The 16,367-nt window shown below is 33.5% G+C and overlaps 1 protein-coding gene across 1 annotated transcript in view; it reads left to right on the top strand.

Moving 5' to 3' along the window:
• The window catches only part of LRP1B (LDL receptor related protein 1B), a 1,901,338-nt gene that overhangs the window by 1,418,877 nt on the left and 466,094 nt on the right, over positions 1-16,367 (top strand). Inside the window, exons 38-41 of the mRNA XM_043576625.1 lie at positions 9,152-9,278; positions 9,416-9,567; positions 9,864-9,988; positions 11,597-11,968. Coding sequence (XP_043432560.1) covers positions 9,152-9,278; positions 9,416-9,567; positions 9,864-9,988; positions 11,597-11,968 — 776 coding nt within the window. The remainder of the gene's footprint in view (positions 1-9,151; positions 9,279-9,415; positions 9,568-9,863; positions 9,989-11,596; positions 11,969-16,367) is intronic.

Here is a 16,367-nt window from a genome sequence, read left to right as displayed (position 1 = left end):
ATGGATTTCTAGAATCTAATCAGTATGTTTCTGTGACCTTGAATAATAACATTCAGCAGTTTAGAAGTAGCGAGGGGAAAAAAAAGGAAAAAAAAATGAGTCAAAAAGGGAGCGTGAGATGACAGACTCAAAGTTGAATTGTAATGGAATAACCTTTGGTTGCCAGTCAGGAGCTGAGGTCTAGAAGTTAGTGATGCAATCAAGGAAACCAAAAGCAGCAGATTAAGGTCAGAGTAAGGAGTTAGGACATTAATGACCAAGACAACTCAACAAATTAAGAGATGATTTTAGAATTGGTAAAATTGGAAATGGAGCTGTCTCATGTGTTACTTAAAATTAGCGTGTGGCCTTGCTTATGTAAGGCAGAGGCAAAGGAGAGGTGGAAGTCCTTGGAACAGATGAGGTGAACCATGAACTGAGATGTTCACAAAGCCATCAAGATGAGTCATAAAGTCCCTAAGAATGTCAGCAGTGGAGGGAGAAGATGGCAGAGTTTTCAGTGAGTAGTAAAACAATTAAATTTGGTGGTTAATTGTGATAGTGATTATGTGGTGGTACAAGAAAATAGGATGTGTGAATTCATGCTGTAAATGTTTTGAAATAAGTGAGTATAACCTCAGAGAACGTTGTCTTTCTTACTTCAATCTTCTTCACTTTAATGGCATTTATTTCCTCTGGTATCTCATGCAGTAACTCTTCTATTCTATCATCTTTAACTAGTCCTTTCAAGGAAACCTTTCCCATTTCTTCCAAATAGCATCAGATCTCTGCTATTTGACTCCCCCACAACAAACACAAACACATCAAACACAAACAAACAAAAAACACAGCAACTTATTTTTCTCTGCATGTTACTTCTTAACTTAGAATAAAGTTCTCTTCTTTCCAGAATTGTTAAAATTTATCCATAGCCAAATTCAGATTTTTTCCAGATTTCACACCATTTGCCTTCTGTTTGATATATTTCTCCATTGATTATCCACTCAAGACTTTATTTTCTCTGTTACTTTCTCTAAATCTGAGTTTTCTTGCTGTATCTAACCTATTCCATATACGTCCTTTGCATCTCTCTCTCCTTATATGTCTTTGTATGCCATTCTCTCTCTTGCTATATTTACCCTTTACCACGTATTGTCGTGTTTTTTTTTACTTTAATTACTGCATTACATCCAAAATCTCACCTTCATCCCTTCACTTATGTTTCCATTTTCCTTTAGAAAATCTTTATTTGAATGTCCACTGTTATAGAAATTTACATATCCTCCTACCTCTAGTCTAGTGACTTCGTTTCGTAACTATGGCATGTCTTTTTGCTCTGACAAGATTGAAATTTACTTTAGACTTTGTGTAGTTTTTCATCATCTATTTCTTTCTTTATTTTTTAAGCATTTTTAGTGTTTGTTTATTTTTGAGAGACAGAGCACAAGTGGGGGAGGGGCAGAGAGAGAGAGAGGGGAGACACAGAATCCAAAACAGGCTATAGGCTCCAAGCTGTCAGCACAAAGCCTGATGCAGGGCTCAAACCCATGAACCCTGAAATCATGACCTGAGCCGAAGTCGGACCCTCAACTGACTGAGCCACCCAGGGTCCCCTTTCATCACCTATTTCTATCTGTCACTAACTTCTGTCATATCTTCTCTCCAGATGTCTCTTAGATCTTCCATATCTTTCTCTTGCAACTTTGAGCTCAGCACTGATTCGGCTTGAGGAGCTCATTGAATATTTTTGGATTTCCTAATTTTGAGCCCCCAGAACAAGATTTATATTTTATTTCACAAAACAAGAAATCTTTGACATATGTGGCATTCATTTAAATATTATTTACCTCCATACCTTCACTTCTTCTTAAAAACATTTCTTAACTGTTAATTAAGTCACATGGATAGATATTTGTCAGGACTTATAATTAAGAATTGATACAACTTTTAAATAAACATTTTTGGGAAATGTTTATTATACTTGGAAATATTAGTTTCTCCCTATACATTATCCACGTTTTACTGACTTGAGTTCAGAAAAGAAAAATAGGCTTAAAAGTGACAGTCCATGTAAAAGTTATCCAAACATTGGTTTCTAGGTAATATTACATAGACATTTAAGTGTCAAAATTTTATCATATGAATAAAGTACAGCATTTTATATTCTGTTTGTAGTTAAAGCATGGTAGGTGGTATTACCAGGGGAAAAGGTAAACCATAATGGAATAAATTAGCTGAATCTAAGATACAACTGTGCCTTGAAAAGTGGGCATGAAGCCTGTTTTGAACAATGGAGACTTGAATTTTTTTTTAAATGTAACCAAATACAAAGTAGAAAGCATGTATGAATTTACTTCAGCTTGAAAAATTAGTTTCTACCTTCTATTGATTTTTTTGGTAAGGCATCACTTCCATTTAAAAAAATTGAAATATAATATATATATTTTATGTGAAAAACACTTTCTACAGTAGAAGCTACAGTATGTCACCATATGATACCAAAAAAGTTGATTAACTTCTTGTAGTATATTACATCTAAGTGAAACACAAATACTCTGATTTTGTTTTCTTTAGACACCATAGCTTAACAATAGTTTAACATCTGTTGAGATAGCAAGTGTATCGCATACTTTAACACCATATCTCAGAGTATGCTTTTATCTTAAGGCAAGATGACACATATAAAAATGAAGTAGAATTAAGTTTCATTTCCAATTGAAATACTGGTGCAACCAGGGTGTTAGTATATAAGATTAAGATACAATGATGGTCAAATAACTTGGAAACAGTTATACCCCAAATTATAGCCAGCTTTCTCTACAGGTATATAAGAGAGGCATATAATCAAATTATAATGACAAATGAAAGAAAAGTGTCACAGTATTTTTTACTAGGAATTTTCTCAAATATTCTGCAAACACCCTTGTTTCAAACTTAGGTTTTGCTCACCTAATCTTTTACCATATGCTTTATCTTTATTCCTTAACGTCTAAATGTGAATCTTGGATCTTATTCCCCTTGCTAAAAGGAGGGAAGAAGGACTGGAAGTGATCAAGGTGCCCTGGGCTATCCTTGTAGCTCTTGGGTTGGTGGAGGAGAAAGAGTGTACAGAAAGGTCATGCCACCTCCTAGTACAAGAGGGAACTTTTGGTCTGGACCACCAAAGCCATGTTCAATGGAAACCAGAAATAGCCACACACAAATGCATGACTTTACCTTGATTTTTAAAGGGATCTGACTAATAAAACTGTGGTAAAGGATAAAAAAGAAGTTTGCAGGATTGATTTCTCTATCCACCTATAGAAATTGTCTCTGCTTCTTTCAATGTGGAATACCCAGGGTGGGTTGGGTATGACTGATAAGACAGATCGGAGGTCATGAAACAAATCAGAAATTTCTGTGTAATGTTTTAAGAATCAGCACATGAGTACTAGTAGTCTAGGCTCTAGGAGTCAAGGTATTAAATATTTCATAGGAAAATACATAAAGGGTAAACATCAAATATTATATATTAGAGATACTATAAATGAATAAAATATAGACCATTTACTCAGGAAAAACACTATGAACATGTAAATAGCAAACCAATATCATATATGTACATAGACATGTATGTGTATATGTATATATTTGTTAAAATGAGAGGGTGTGCAATGAGGCAGGGTATAAATAAAATAAGGGACTAAATATAGTGCAGGCTATAAACAGAATATGCTGTATCATCACAGATGCCAAATACATTTTTCTTTGTGAAGAATTTTTCCTCATATTTCTCCAGTATTGGCTGGACTTACACATAACAATTGTGTCACTCAATATTGCAGAGTAGTGAATCAAGAAGGAATCTGATATAGAACTTAAGGATAACAGAAACCAGAACAAGTCCTGTAGAATAAATGGTAAATACTGTTTTAGACTTAAACAGAGAAAGAGAATGACCCAGATGGCCTGTATCTTTATTTTGGCTCAAAAGAAAAGTTAATTTCTGAAGTTACTTATAGAAATGACAACTTCTCTCACCATCGCACTTCAGTATTTTCAGTGTTGAAGCCTATACTTTTACGACTTAGAGACTTACACCTAGCAAGTTTTAAGTATTTCTTTTGGCACTTTTCTTAAGGCAAATCTTTACCCATTTGCCTCTGCCATTAAACAGTGAGTTTCATGAGGGTCACTGAGTCCAGTTCATTTTATAGCAACAACTGCTAGCATTACATAACAACATTAATATTGGTTGAATGAGTACGTGACTGCACTGAAAGAATACATTTGAGAATCATCCACCAAACCACATACATACATACATACATACATACATACATACATACATACATAAATAAATAAAAAAGAAGAAGAAAAGCAGTGTTCAAGGTTATACTGTCTCTAGACTCTTCCTTTTAACAGAGTGTCCCTCTATCTGTGCTTGAGTTCTTTTCATGTTATAGGAACCGCTAAGCAAAAGTAACACATTCAGGACTTGAAAAGTGATTTGGGATTGCCATGTAATGCTTTCTCAAAGCAAAATTGCACATAAATGAAGGAAAAGGAAATGCAAAGAAACACTCACAGGAATAGAGAAGGTTCTTCATTACAGTGTATATCTCTCAGAGGGGATGCAGGATGCCATTTTATGTATTCGTGAAATGTATTCAAATTTTTATAGTATGTTATTTACATGTGCCTTAAAGATTGAGACATTGACGTGTTGGCCTATGAAGTACTCGATTAGTATGAGTTTTAAGTAATTCTAATGAAACTGCTAAGACATTGAAAATTACAAGCAGTTTGTCAAAAGCTCATGCTCACACAAAGGCTAGCTGGTGTTGTTAATTTGTAGGTTTGTTTGTTTTTTTTATATTTTTTGCTGATATAGTATCTCGCTAGTGCCCATTGGTGTGGCAGAGGAATCTTCTCAACCAAGGCAACTGCCTATAAAAGAATTATATGATCTTTATTTTTGTGCCTGCACGGACATTTTTGGTTATCTCATCTTTGTTTAGCATACGTGATAAAGTATATAAATCATGCTGTCCTAGAAGGACGTAAGAATGGGAAAAAATGGTGAGTTCATTGTAAAAATTGCAGCCCAGATCTGTGTTCAGAGGAAATAGTTTAGCAGTCAAATTAAGAATCTTAAACCCGGGGGCGCCTGGGTGGCGCAGTCGGTTAAGCGTCTGACTTCAGCCAGGTCACGATCTCGCGGTCCGTGAGTTCGAGCCCCGCGTCGGGCTCTGGGCTGATGGCTCAGAGCCTGGAGCCTGTTTCTGATTCTGTGTCTCCCTCTCTCTCTGTCCCTCCCCCGTTCATGCTCTGTCTCTCTCTGTCCCAAAAATAAATAAACGTTGAAAAAAAAAATTAAAAAAAAAAAAAGAATCTTAAACCCAAAGAAAATGATTGATTCAAATTAGTTTCTTTTCACTATTGTTCCTATATCTATAAGAATCACCCTTAATACTATTCCTTTTATGATAATTTAGACTTATTCAGTATTCTTTTTCCACCTCATACTTTTTACCCTTCCCCAGCAAAGCCAAAGCTTTGTTTTCATGTTACTTTTATTTCTCAAAAAATATTTATTCGAAATTGGCATTTATAATATTTTGTATATTTTTCAACTTTCATTGTGATAGAAAAAGATTTGCTTTCCTTGATAAGTATACCTGCATGTAAAGTAATTCTGACATCAGTACGCTGGTTATATGGTCAATTCAGTAAACTTTCGAAGACTATAAGTGTATCCTAAGCCTTTGGGAAATCCAGTGCTCCTAAATCTTTTGCCTATTTTTCAAATGTCAATAATTAATTGGAATTACTACTTGAACATAGTATGCATTCATTGCACATTTTCCTGCCAAGAACTGTGTCTCATAAGACAATAAGGATATTTGTGTTATGATGGTTTCTGACAGTATTCTTATAATCCTTCAAACCACTTTTGAATGTCCCATTTGTATTTTTTTTTATTTTAAATCTGTAACTGCAAGCCCCTGTAAGTATGGGAATTTACAGTTTAAGACAAATTATCATCCAGAGAAACTTCAATTATATAACATAACATTTGATTTTGACAATTCTGAAAATTTCTAGGTCTGGGATAAACTTGAGAAGTATCTTAAGTGCTAGATTAACCAAGCTAGGGATCTAAAGGCAGTTTCCTTCATTATATCATACAATTCAACAAACATTTCGCTACAGCAAATTTTGAACTCAAATGGGGACATCGGTCTGTAATGCTGCCACTGAATCTTAATTTCCGTGGGGTCTCAAAACCAGTGATAAGGATTTTCATTTATTCCCTTCATGAAAAAATCACACTTAGATACAAAGAATCTATGTTCGTTAAAGATATCTCAAGTACATCTATGTAAATTACTATCTTAAATTATTCATAAGTTTCTCCCTGCAGTTTCATAAGCTTAGTGTTCTTTCTCTACATTTAGTTATAATCCCTGAAGGTTCTCACGGTGCTAATTCTATTCAATTTGTTATTTTTAATTTTTGTTTAAGGAGAAAATAAATTACTCTTTTCCTGAAATTCATAAAATGTCGCTTAACTTAAGTAGGTATAGAATCTTTTAGTTTTATTAAGTTGATAAATTGTTTAGCCATAAAAGTGGTTCGTGTAGTCAGATTTGGCTTCATATATAATGATAATTTACCTAATCACTACTGAAAATTTGAGTAAAATCTGTACTCACAATAGTTTTATTTTGAGTAATTCTAGTTCTTAATTTTATTGTTATTCATCCAGGCCTCCTGCATGGAAGTAATACAGATTTAAAATGCAAAGGGACTACTAGAGAAAAAAAGAATGAGAGACTGGTTTCTTGATACTAGGGCTTTTTTCATGGCTTGGTCTGTGTTTTTTAAGTATGAAGATCTTTGTTCTAATTCCTTATACCTAAGGAAAAGTAGCATTTTATATGAGATTATTATATTATTGTATTATGTTTATATTTTGTGAGACAACATAGAGAATACACCACAGGCCTGGGTTAGTAAAGCCTGATTGAAGCTCCTGGCTTTGACCCTTTCTTACCAGCTGTGTGACTGGATGATTGACTTCCTGAGCCACAGTTTCCATAGCTGGAGAAGCAGAGCTAAATTTGTTAAATGAGTTGATTTGCTCTGTTCACCCAAAATATTTTTATTTATTTTTTAAAATAATATTTGTATTACTCATTTAGTACATCTGAAAGCAGATTACTATTAAATAAAAGGGATATTGTACATATTTCCTTTCATATTTAAACTCTGGAGTATGTTAGGGGTGCCTGGGTGGCTCAGTCCGGTGAGCTTCTCCACTTCGGCTCCCATGATCTCATGGTTCATGAGCTGGTGCCCAACGTCAGGCTCTGTGCTGACAGCTCAGAGCCTGGAGCCTACTTTGGAGTCTGTGTCTCCCTCTCTCTCTGCCCCTCCCCTGCTCACATTCTGTCTCTCTCTGTCTCTCAAAAATAAACAAACATTAAAAAATAAATAAAAAAAAATAAACTGGAGTATGTTAAAATAGATGACAACAATCAGACTGAATAAGCACCTGTCTGTCTTGGCTCCCAAAATGCCTCCTTCACAGTGTTATGCCCCCTGCCATTTTGACACAGTGATTGATTAGTCATTTTAGGAGCATTATTAAAACTTTTTCCTTAAAAAGTTAAATGGAGCAACAAATTTGGCCTCCCAGTTATTTTATTGTTTAATACAATGAGAATCTCCATTAAAGTTTAAAAATCTTAACTTTAATGAAAACATAGATTTTTTATGGCTATTTCAACCTATAGCTAACCAATAAAATGCTAGTTGGATTTCTTGTACGAAGTTTTCCCTTTCTAATTATAGACCATATAAATATGAACGAAAGCTTCTTCAGGATTAATATACTTGGAATTCTAGCCACACCTTCTTTTTCATCTGGTTGTGAAAGTCCAGCACATTTATTTTATACAGCATTTCCATGAAAAAAATCAACTTTTAAAATAAATCAAAACGATATGCGTAAAGGGAATACATATATTTTTATGTAGTTTAAGTATCTTTTTATGGATAAATAATACATTTGAGTGGATACAAAATATGAATGTACATCTATGATTTTTCTATATGCAACCTCATTTTCTCATATATGATCACTCATATATACGTATTCAAATATGCACAAAATACGCATTCATTGTTGCCTGGATGAATCAATGATTGCCATATTTTTCTAAATTCTAATCACTGCTGTTTCCTGACAGCTAAATAAAAACTTCAGTGGACATAATTTCAAAAGAATGGATCCTGTTTATCTGAAAGCATGGATTTTGTATTGTAATATAAATATTATGTATGCTGAACGAATGAGCAAAAGAAAGCATGAATAATATGCCTTCTGTTTTTCTACATTTAGTTTTTCGACATGTTTTATTTCAGCATACTCTGGATTTTCTTTCTGTATTTCATTTTCTTCCATGTTCCATTTTTGTATTACGTGATTACTATAATAGGAATATCTGCTTTTGTATGAATCTATGTTTTATGATTGCTTCACAAGATAACTTACAATATTCAAATTAGAATGGTTACATTTATCAGTGTAATTGGACAGAACTGAAATTATAGTGCATTCATATATATATTAATAAATACTTATCTCCCACTAATTTTTATTTTAAAATTTTTCTAATTTCCTAATGCTGTAGGTATAATAGTAGATGAAAATGAGAAAAGATCACAGTCCTCATTGAGCTTATTGTCCGAGGGCAAAAAAACATTAATGAAAATAGCACTGTAAAGAAATATAAGAACTATAACACTGTAAATTTCACTCTAATCCATGCAGAGTATAGGGTAAAATAATCAGAACACAGAAGAATTTTTGAGGGAAATGATGTTTGCAATGGGAACAAGAGCAAATGAGGCAAACAGGTTGGAGAAGAGCATTTCAGACAGGGAGTAGCCTATGCAAAGTATTTTGGAGGGATTTTGAATTCATCCTTGTGATTTCTATGACTCGTTAAATATTTTTTTAAAATAAAAAAATTCTTTTTCACAAATATAAATACATGGATGTTGATTTCTAAAATGTATTATTTTTGTTCTATTGGTATGAATGTCACTGCTTTATTGTTAATAATATGGGGTTTTTTTGTATTTATCTGCATATTACTATAAATCAACAATTTCATTTCAGCTATTTGTTCTGGACTGAATGGGGACAGATGCCCTGCATTGGAAAAGCTCGCTTAGATGGCTCCGAGAAGGTTATCCTTGTAAGCATGGGAATAACATGGCCAAATGGTATCTCCATTGACTATGAGGTGTGTTGGATTTCTTAAGTATTTAAAGCGCATTAACTGCCAACTTGCATTAATCCACTCTTAGTGTTCTCTTATTTTTTTTAATAAACCACTTAATCCAAAACAGCTTGTAACATTACTTTTCAATCGATCTTTAGGAAAACAAATTGTACTGGTGTGATGCTCGTACAGACAAAATAGAAAGAATTGACCTTGAGACTGGAGGGAATCGTGAGATGGTGCTGTCAGGGAGCAATGTGGATATGTTTTCAGTTGCGGTCTTTGGGGCTTACATCTACTGGTCTGACAGGTAATTTATTTTTTCATAAGTATTTGAGTCTCAAAATGTTATTTCAGTGCCAGTTGCTTTACCCTTGTAGGATTAGCCATTCCCTAGCAAGGGCACAAAAAGGATCTCACAAAGCCATGTGATTTCCACAGAAAGTCAGGCACTCTTGCTATTCCAGGCTCAAGCGTTTCAATGTCACAGACTAAAGTTGGTTTCTTTCCCCTTCTGCTTGGCCATCTGTTATCTTCAGTTTAAATAACTGGCTTGATGTGAATTACTTAAAGATTGTTGATCACGTATGTCCAACTTTTTGTCAGAGCACATGCCAACGGGTCCATCAGAAGAGGCCACAAGAATGATGCCACAGAAACCGTAACCATGAGAACAGGTCTTGGAGTCAACCTGAAGGAAGTTAAAATCTTTAACCGAGTAAGAGAGAAAGGTCAGCATTCTTATAAAATAAATATATCTTACATTATTTCTCTCCTTTTAAAAAAATATTAATCAATGTTAGAGATTCTTATATGAATCCAAAACCTCAAAACTGTATTTTTTTAACATCTAATTTCCTATAAAAATCATACAGTAGTCTAATGGAATGAATACACATATGTATGATATGTATCTATCATACATAGATAGTTTTGCCTTAGACAGTGTATTTATATGGACATGTTATATGCCTGGCATGCCTTCAGTATAGGTTTGGGCTAAGTAATGTAGAAAATCTTGATAAATATACATACTCGACAAAAAAATACAAAGCACAATTAGGATATTAGAGAGTAAAAGTTGCCAAAGCTACGTATTTTGGGTTATGTTTTAATATATAAAGTGATATGGCTTCAGAAGTTTGCTATTGGTGTGAAATATTTCTGAAGTCATCAATCCCTTAAAATGTGTTTTTTGAAACTGATATAAATGTGGTTTGGATATAAATGTGATATAAATGTGGTTTTTTGAAACTGATATAAATGTGTTTTTTTTTAATTTACCTCAATTAAGTGTCCATTTTATGTCATTAAATATCCATATTAATGTCCATTAAAATAAATTGTAATTAATTTTCTTGACATCAAAGGAATGCATAATAATTTTATAGTTGATGATGGATTCATGGAAGAAAATCAGCCGTATGGAGCAATCTTGATAGTATATTACATCTTCACTCAAAACTGAAGTAAAAACTTATGCTTAATATACTTAGGAGGTTAGGTACATTGGCACTGTAAATTTCTTTGATAGCTTTCATATTTCATAGACACAGATTTTAAAGCAGTGCACTGTTTGTTGGGGAACTCAGTTCATGTTTTGAGAAAATTGTTATTTGTGCCAAAGATTACAGTACATGAAACCTATTGCAATCTCAGCATCAAGTATCAAAAAAGAGATATACACTTAACTGGCTGATTACAAGAAAAATGTAATGTTTTTATTTAGATGATAATTAGAGCAGAAGAATGCAGTCTTTTAAATCAGAAATCCAAGATTTAAACTGGTGTGAAAAAAGTCAATATTTTATAGTATTTGACTTTTTTACTGACCAGTATTAAGAATAATAATAATAAAAAGTAACAGACTATTCAACATTATTTTTAAAAATATTTCTGTAAGAGGGCTGCCTGAGTGGCACAGTCAGTTAAGCAACTCTTTTTTTTTTAATTTTTATTTATTTTTGAGAGAGAGAGTGACACAGAGTGTGAGCAGGGGAGGGGCAGAGAGAGAGGGAGACAGAATCTGAAGCAGGTTTCAGGCACTGAGCTGTCAGCACAGAGCCTGATGCAGGGCTGGAAGCATGAACCATGAGGCCATGACCTGAGCCAAAGTCGGACACTTAACTGACTGAGCCACCCAGGCACCCCTAAGTGACTCTTGTTATTAGCTCAGGTCTTGATTTCAGGATCGTGAGTTAAAGCCCTCCACTGGGCTCCATGCAGTGCATGAAGCTTACTTTAAACATTTTTTTTCTGAAAGAAAAATCATTTGAAAACAAAATAAAAAACCAAACATATATGTTTGTATATGTGTGTGTCTTTTTTTTCCTGTTTAGGGACCAATGTTTGTGAAAAGGACAATGGTGGATGCCAGCAACTTTGTCTTTATCGAGGAAATTCTCGGAGAACTTGCACTTGTGCCCATGGATATTTAGCAGAGGATGGAGTTACTTGCCTAAGGCATGAAGGCTATTTGCTATATTCAGGGAGAACAATATTAAAAAGTATACATCTTTCTGATGAAACCAATTTAAATTCACCAATAAGGCCATATGAAAATCCACATTATTTTAAGAATGTCATAGCCTTGGCTTTTGACTATAATCAAAGAAGAAAAGGTACCAACCGAATCTTTTACAGCGATGCACACTTTGGAAATATACAGCTTATTAAAGATAACTGGGAAGACAGACAAGTAATCGTTGAAAGTAAGTACAATATTTTTTTAAATACTTTGGTGAAAATGAGTATCATTTGCATTAGCAGAGAAATTGGAATGGTAATTGTATGTAGTAATTACATTTTTTTGAGTTTATATTCAAGAATAATGCGCCTATGTTATCTGATCTGCTGAAAGTCAAAGAAGCAATTAACCGTTAGCATGTACAGTATGTATATTATGATTATTAGTTTCTAATCATGGATCTTTCAATATAATCCTTGACAGTGTCTTTTTGTACGTATATCAAAATTCATGGAAATTTTTTTTCAGTATAAAACTATACTAATTTTATTTTCTTCTTCTGGGTTAAATTATATCTTTAGGAATATCTGCCTAATTTTATTCAGTGAATTGTATTTTCTCAAACAAATATCAGAGATTATTATTTGTGTGTGTATGTGTGTGTGTGTGTGTGTGTGTATAGTAGTGTTGAGAAAATGTTAGTAAATAAATACTATTTTAAAATATTTTTATATTTTAAGGGACATATTCATTCAAGCAAAATACTGTTATTCATGGTAGTTTATTGTTTTATATTCATATTGTTTATTCGTATAGTTATTCATATTGTTTAGAGAAACATCTTTCCTGCCATCCAACTTTCAACAAGGATGATCTTCACATTCCTGATATAACCTCTTGCTTTTCTCTCTGTGTGATTTTCATATATCCCTCACTTTTCCAATTTCATTATACTTGAAGACAATCCTTTTCATTACTTTTTAAATTGTAAAATAATGCATAAATTAATTGTATTCAAGTAAAATAGATTTAAAAACTAAATTTCTGCCTTATCACTGCAACATCAATTCCATTTACTTACCCATAACAGCAGTCATGTCTTCAGAACTTTTTTCATGTAATGTGTATCTCATTTGTAATTATAAAATTGAATGATACTATATGCATTATTCAGATTTTTTATATATGTACCTTGAAAAGTTTTTATTTCCTATTTAAGACTCTATCTAATTCTTTTGAAAGCCTGTGCCTATTTTACACTAAATATAAACTAATCATTTTGTTCTGATAAACATTTATTTCTGGTATTTCATCATTACCTACAATCTCAAAATGAACATTTGTGCATATAAATATTTTTATTCACACATGTGAGTATTTCTTTAGCATAGAATCCTAGAAATAGAATTGCAGAATCAATCAGTATTTATTTTAATTTTTAGCTGGTCAAATTCCTGCCAAAACGACCATACCAGTTTCTATTTTCATCAAATGTATATGAAAAGGCTTATTGTCTCACACTGTTTTCAACAATAATTTCATAATTTTTATTAATTTATGACTATCTAATTTGTAAGAAAAGTCAACTTATATTAATATACCTGATAGCTAGTGAAATATAACATCTGCTATATGTTTACTCATTTAAATGTAAGTATAAATATGGTCAAACTTATTATACATTGCCACACAATGCAATGCCTAACATTCTGCTAGGCCAGTATTTGTTTATTCAAATCTTACTCAGATTTTCCAAATTAGTTCAAACATATACTTGTATAAATATATATTATCATTTCTTTATTCTCTAGGTTACTACACTTATTGATAATTTTATACCAGTTGTAAATTACAGAACGTGCCAATATGCCATTTTGGGGTGTGTGTGTGTGTGTGTGTGTGTGTGTGTGTGTGTGTGTGTGTTTGAAAAAGAGAGAGAGACAGAGGGAGGGAGATAATGCAACTGTAACAATATTGATCATAAGGTACAGACATATTTGAGATTTATCAACTCAGTATATGTATAGGAAGTTTAGATTATACTACTACTCTAGTCCTCCGTTTCTTCTAGACTGATACAGTTCAGAGTTGAAAGTGCTTGCATTGTATCCACAATATATTAATTAACTTATTAATTCATTTTCTATGCTTCAGAATTTTTGTCAGGTATTCTGGTTATAAAGTTGAATACCAGCCCATAGGCCTTTAGAAGCCACAGTTTCAGAAGAGACTACAAATAAACATTGAAATTCAGTAGAAGCCACAAGATACTAAAAGACTAGAGAATTAAAAACAAACAAACAAACAAACAAACAAACAAAAACTGTTTGGGGAAGACTATAAGACGCCACTGACCTGAGTTGAGGAAACTTAAAAGATCAATAGAAACCTATTAGTAGACTGGGGCAGGTAGAGGAGGAGAGGAAGAAAAAATAATTCTAGACCTGTGGTCCTCAAGTGTGGTTTCCTGGGGACTCCTGATAGGTGTTTGAGGAGTCTAAGAGATCAATAGTATTTTCATAATAATACTAGATAATTGCCTTTCCACAGAATTGACCTTTGCATTGATGGTGTGAAAGCAGTGGTGGCCAAACTGCTGACAACTTAGTGCTAATCAAAGCAATGGCACTAAACTGTATTAGTAGTCATTGTATTTTTCAATGCTGCTTAATAGCAGAGAAAAAAAAAGCCTGTTTCACTTAAGAACATCCTTAAAGAGAATAAAACATTTTTATTTTATTAAATCCTGATCCTACAGTACACATCTCTTTATTAGTCTGTGTGATGAAATACACATAGGACACTTTTGCTGCATTCTGAACTTCATTGGCTGCCTAAAGGAAACCAAGTATTTGTGTGATTATTTGGGTCCATGCTTCTTTTAAGGAACACCATGCTTTACTTGAAAGAGTGAGGAACATATAGTCTATGGTTATTCAAACCTTGGTGTGTAGCAGACATTTTCTAAAGAACGAATACAATGAGTCTGTCACTACAAGGAAAATGACTTCCAATATCTGCTGCAAATAATAGAAATCAAGCTTTCATGTAAAAGTTACAATTCCAGAGGATTTGTATCGAGTACAGTAAGCTTGATGACTTCCCAGTGCTTAAAGGCTTTTCTGATGATATGGGTGTTGGTATTATTGAGCTAATTTTTTGCACAATGAAATGTGTCAACAAATATGCTTAACTTAGGGAACCAATATTTTTCAAATGACATGATAAAAAAGTCATGAATGGGTAAATGATCCATTCAAAGTGTAGGATGGACCAATGGATTTTAATATGATAGAGTATGAAAAGTTCACCAGTATGGTTTCTGATTCCACACTGAAGCTAACCTTTAAGTAACTACCACTTGTTATGTGTTAGTAGAGTGTGAAAGAATATCCAGAATTATCTGAAAAGGCTACTAAAACACCTTTCTCTTCCAACTTCATAGCTGTGTGAGGCTGGATTTTCTTCACATACTTCAACTAAAACAACCTAACAGGAAAAGAAGCCGATGTGTGAACCTAGCTGTCTTCTAGTAATCCAGAAACTAAACAGACTTGTAAAATTTTAAACCAGTATTCCGTTCTCATTTAAAACAATACAGGTGTGCCTGGGGGCTCAGTTGGTTAAATATCTGACTCTTGATTTTGGCTCAGGTCATGATTTCACAGTCATGAGATTGAGCCCCACATCACACTCCACACTGAGCCTAGAGCCTGCTTGAGATTCTTTCTGTCCCTTTCTCTCTGCCTCTCTCTCACACTCTGTTTCTCAAAATAAGTAAATAAACCTTAAACAAAATAAATTAAACAATACAGGTATTTTCTTAGAAGGTGTTAGTTATATTAATATGCAGTCAATTCATTTGTGTTTTACAAGATGAATTGAAATTTACAAATTAAATTTTACAAATTTACAAATTATAAGAGGTTAATATATATTTAAAACAAAATTTTTAGTTTAAATTTCTAATATGGTAAATAAATATGATGCAAATCACACAAAATTTCTTTCAAGTCCTCAATTTTTAAGATAGTAAAAGTTCTCAGAATGAGAAGTTTCCAAACTACTCTTCTAGAATAAGCGTTCAGAAAATTTTTATTTTTTTAAAAGGTTATTTATTTATTTGAGAGAGAGAGAGCTAGCTGGGGAGAGGCAGAGAGAGGAGAGAGTGAATCCCAAGCTGGCTCCTTGCTGACAGCATGGAGCCTGATGTGGGGCTTGAACTCATGAATTGTGAAATCATGACCTGAGCCGAAACCTAGAGTCAGACGCTTAACTGACTGAGAAACCCAGGAACCTCCAAGCTCAGAAAAATCTTTAGTACAAAGACAGGGTAGACAAGGAATCACATATCATTTAGTGTGATTAGAATGTGGATTATATGGCATAAATTGGTGTGAGATGAAGATAAAGTCCTAGGGAAGTTGCCAATAATGAAAGATTTTATCTGCCAATATAAGGAGCATTAAAAAAAAGTTTAGGGGTGCCAGGTCAGTCAGTTAAGCATCCGACTTCAGCTTAGGTCAGGATGTCACAGTTGGTGAGTTTGAGACCCGCATCAGCTCTCTGCTGATGGAGCCTGGAGCCTGCTTTGGATTCTGTGTCTTCAGCTTTCTCTGCCCCTACCCAGCTTGTGCTGTCTT

Source organism: Prionailurus bengalensis, chromosome C1 (genome assembly GCF_016509475.1).
Source record: "Prionailurus bengalensis isolate Pbe53 chromosome C1, Fcat_Pben_1.1_paternal_pri, whole genome shotgun sequence".
Lineage (NCBI taxonomy): Eukaryota > Metazoa > Chordata > Mammalia > Carnivora > Felidae > Prionailurus > Prionailurus bengalensis.
The sequence above is the reverse complement of the archived record's forward strand: the minus strand, read 5'-3'. Positions and strand labels throughout refer to the sequence as shown.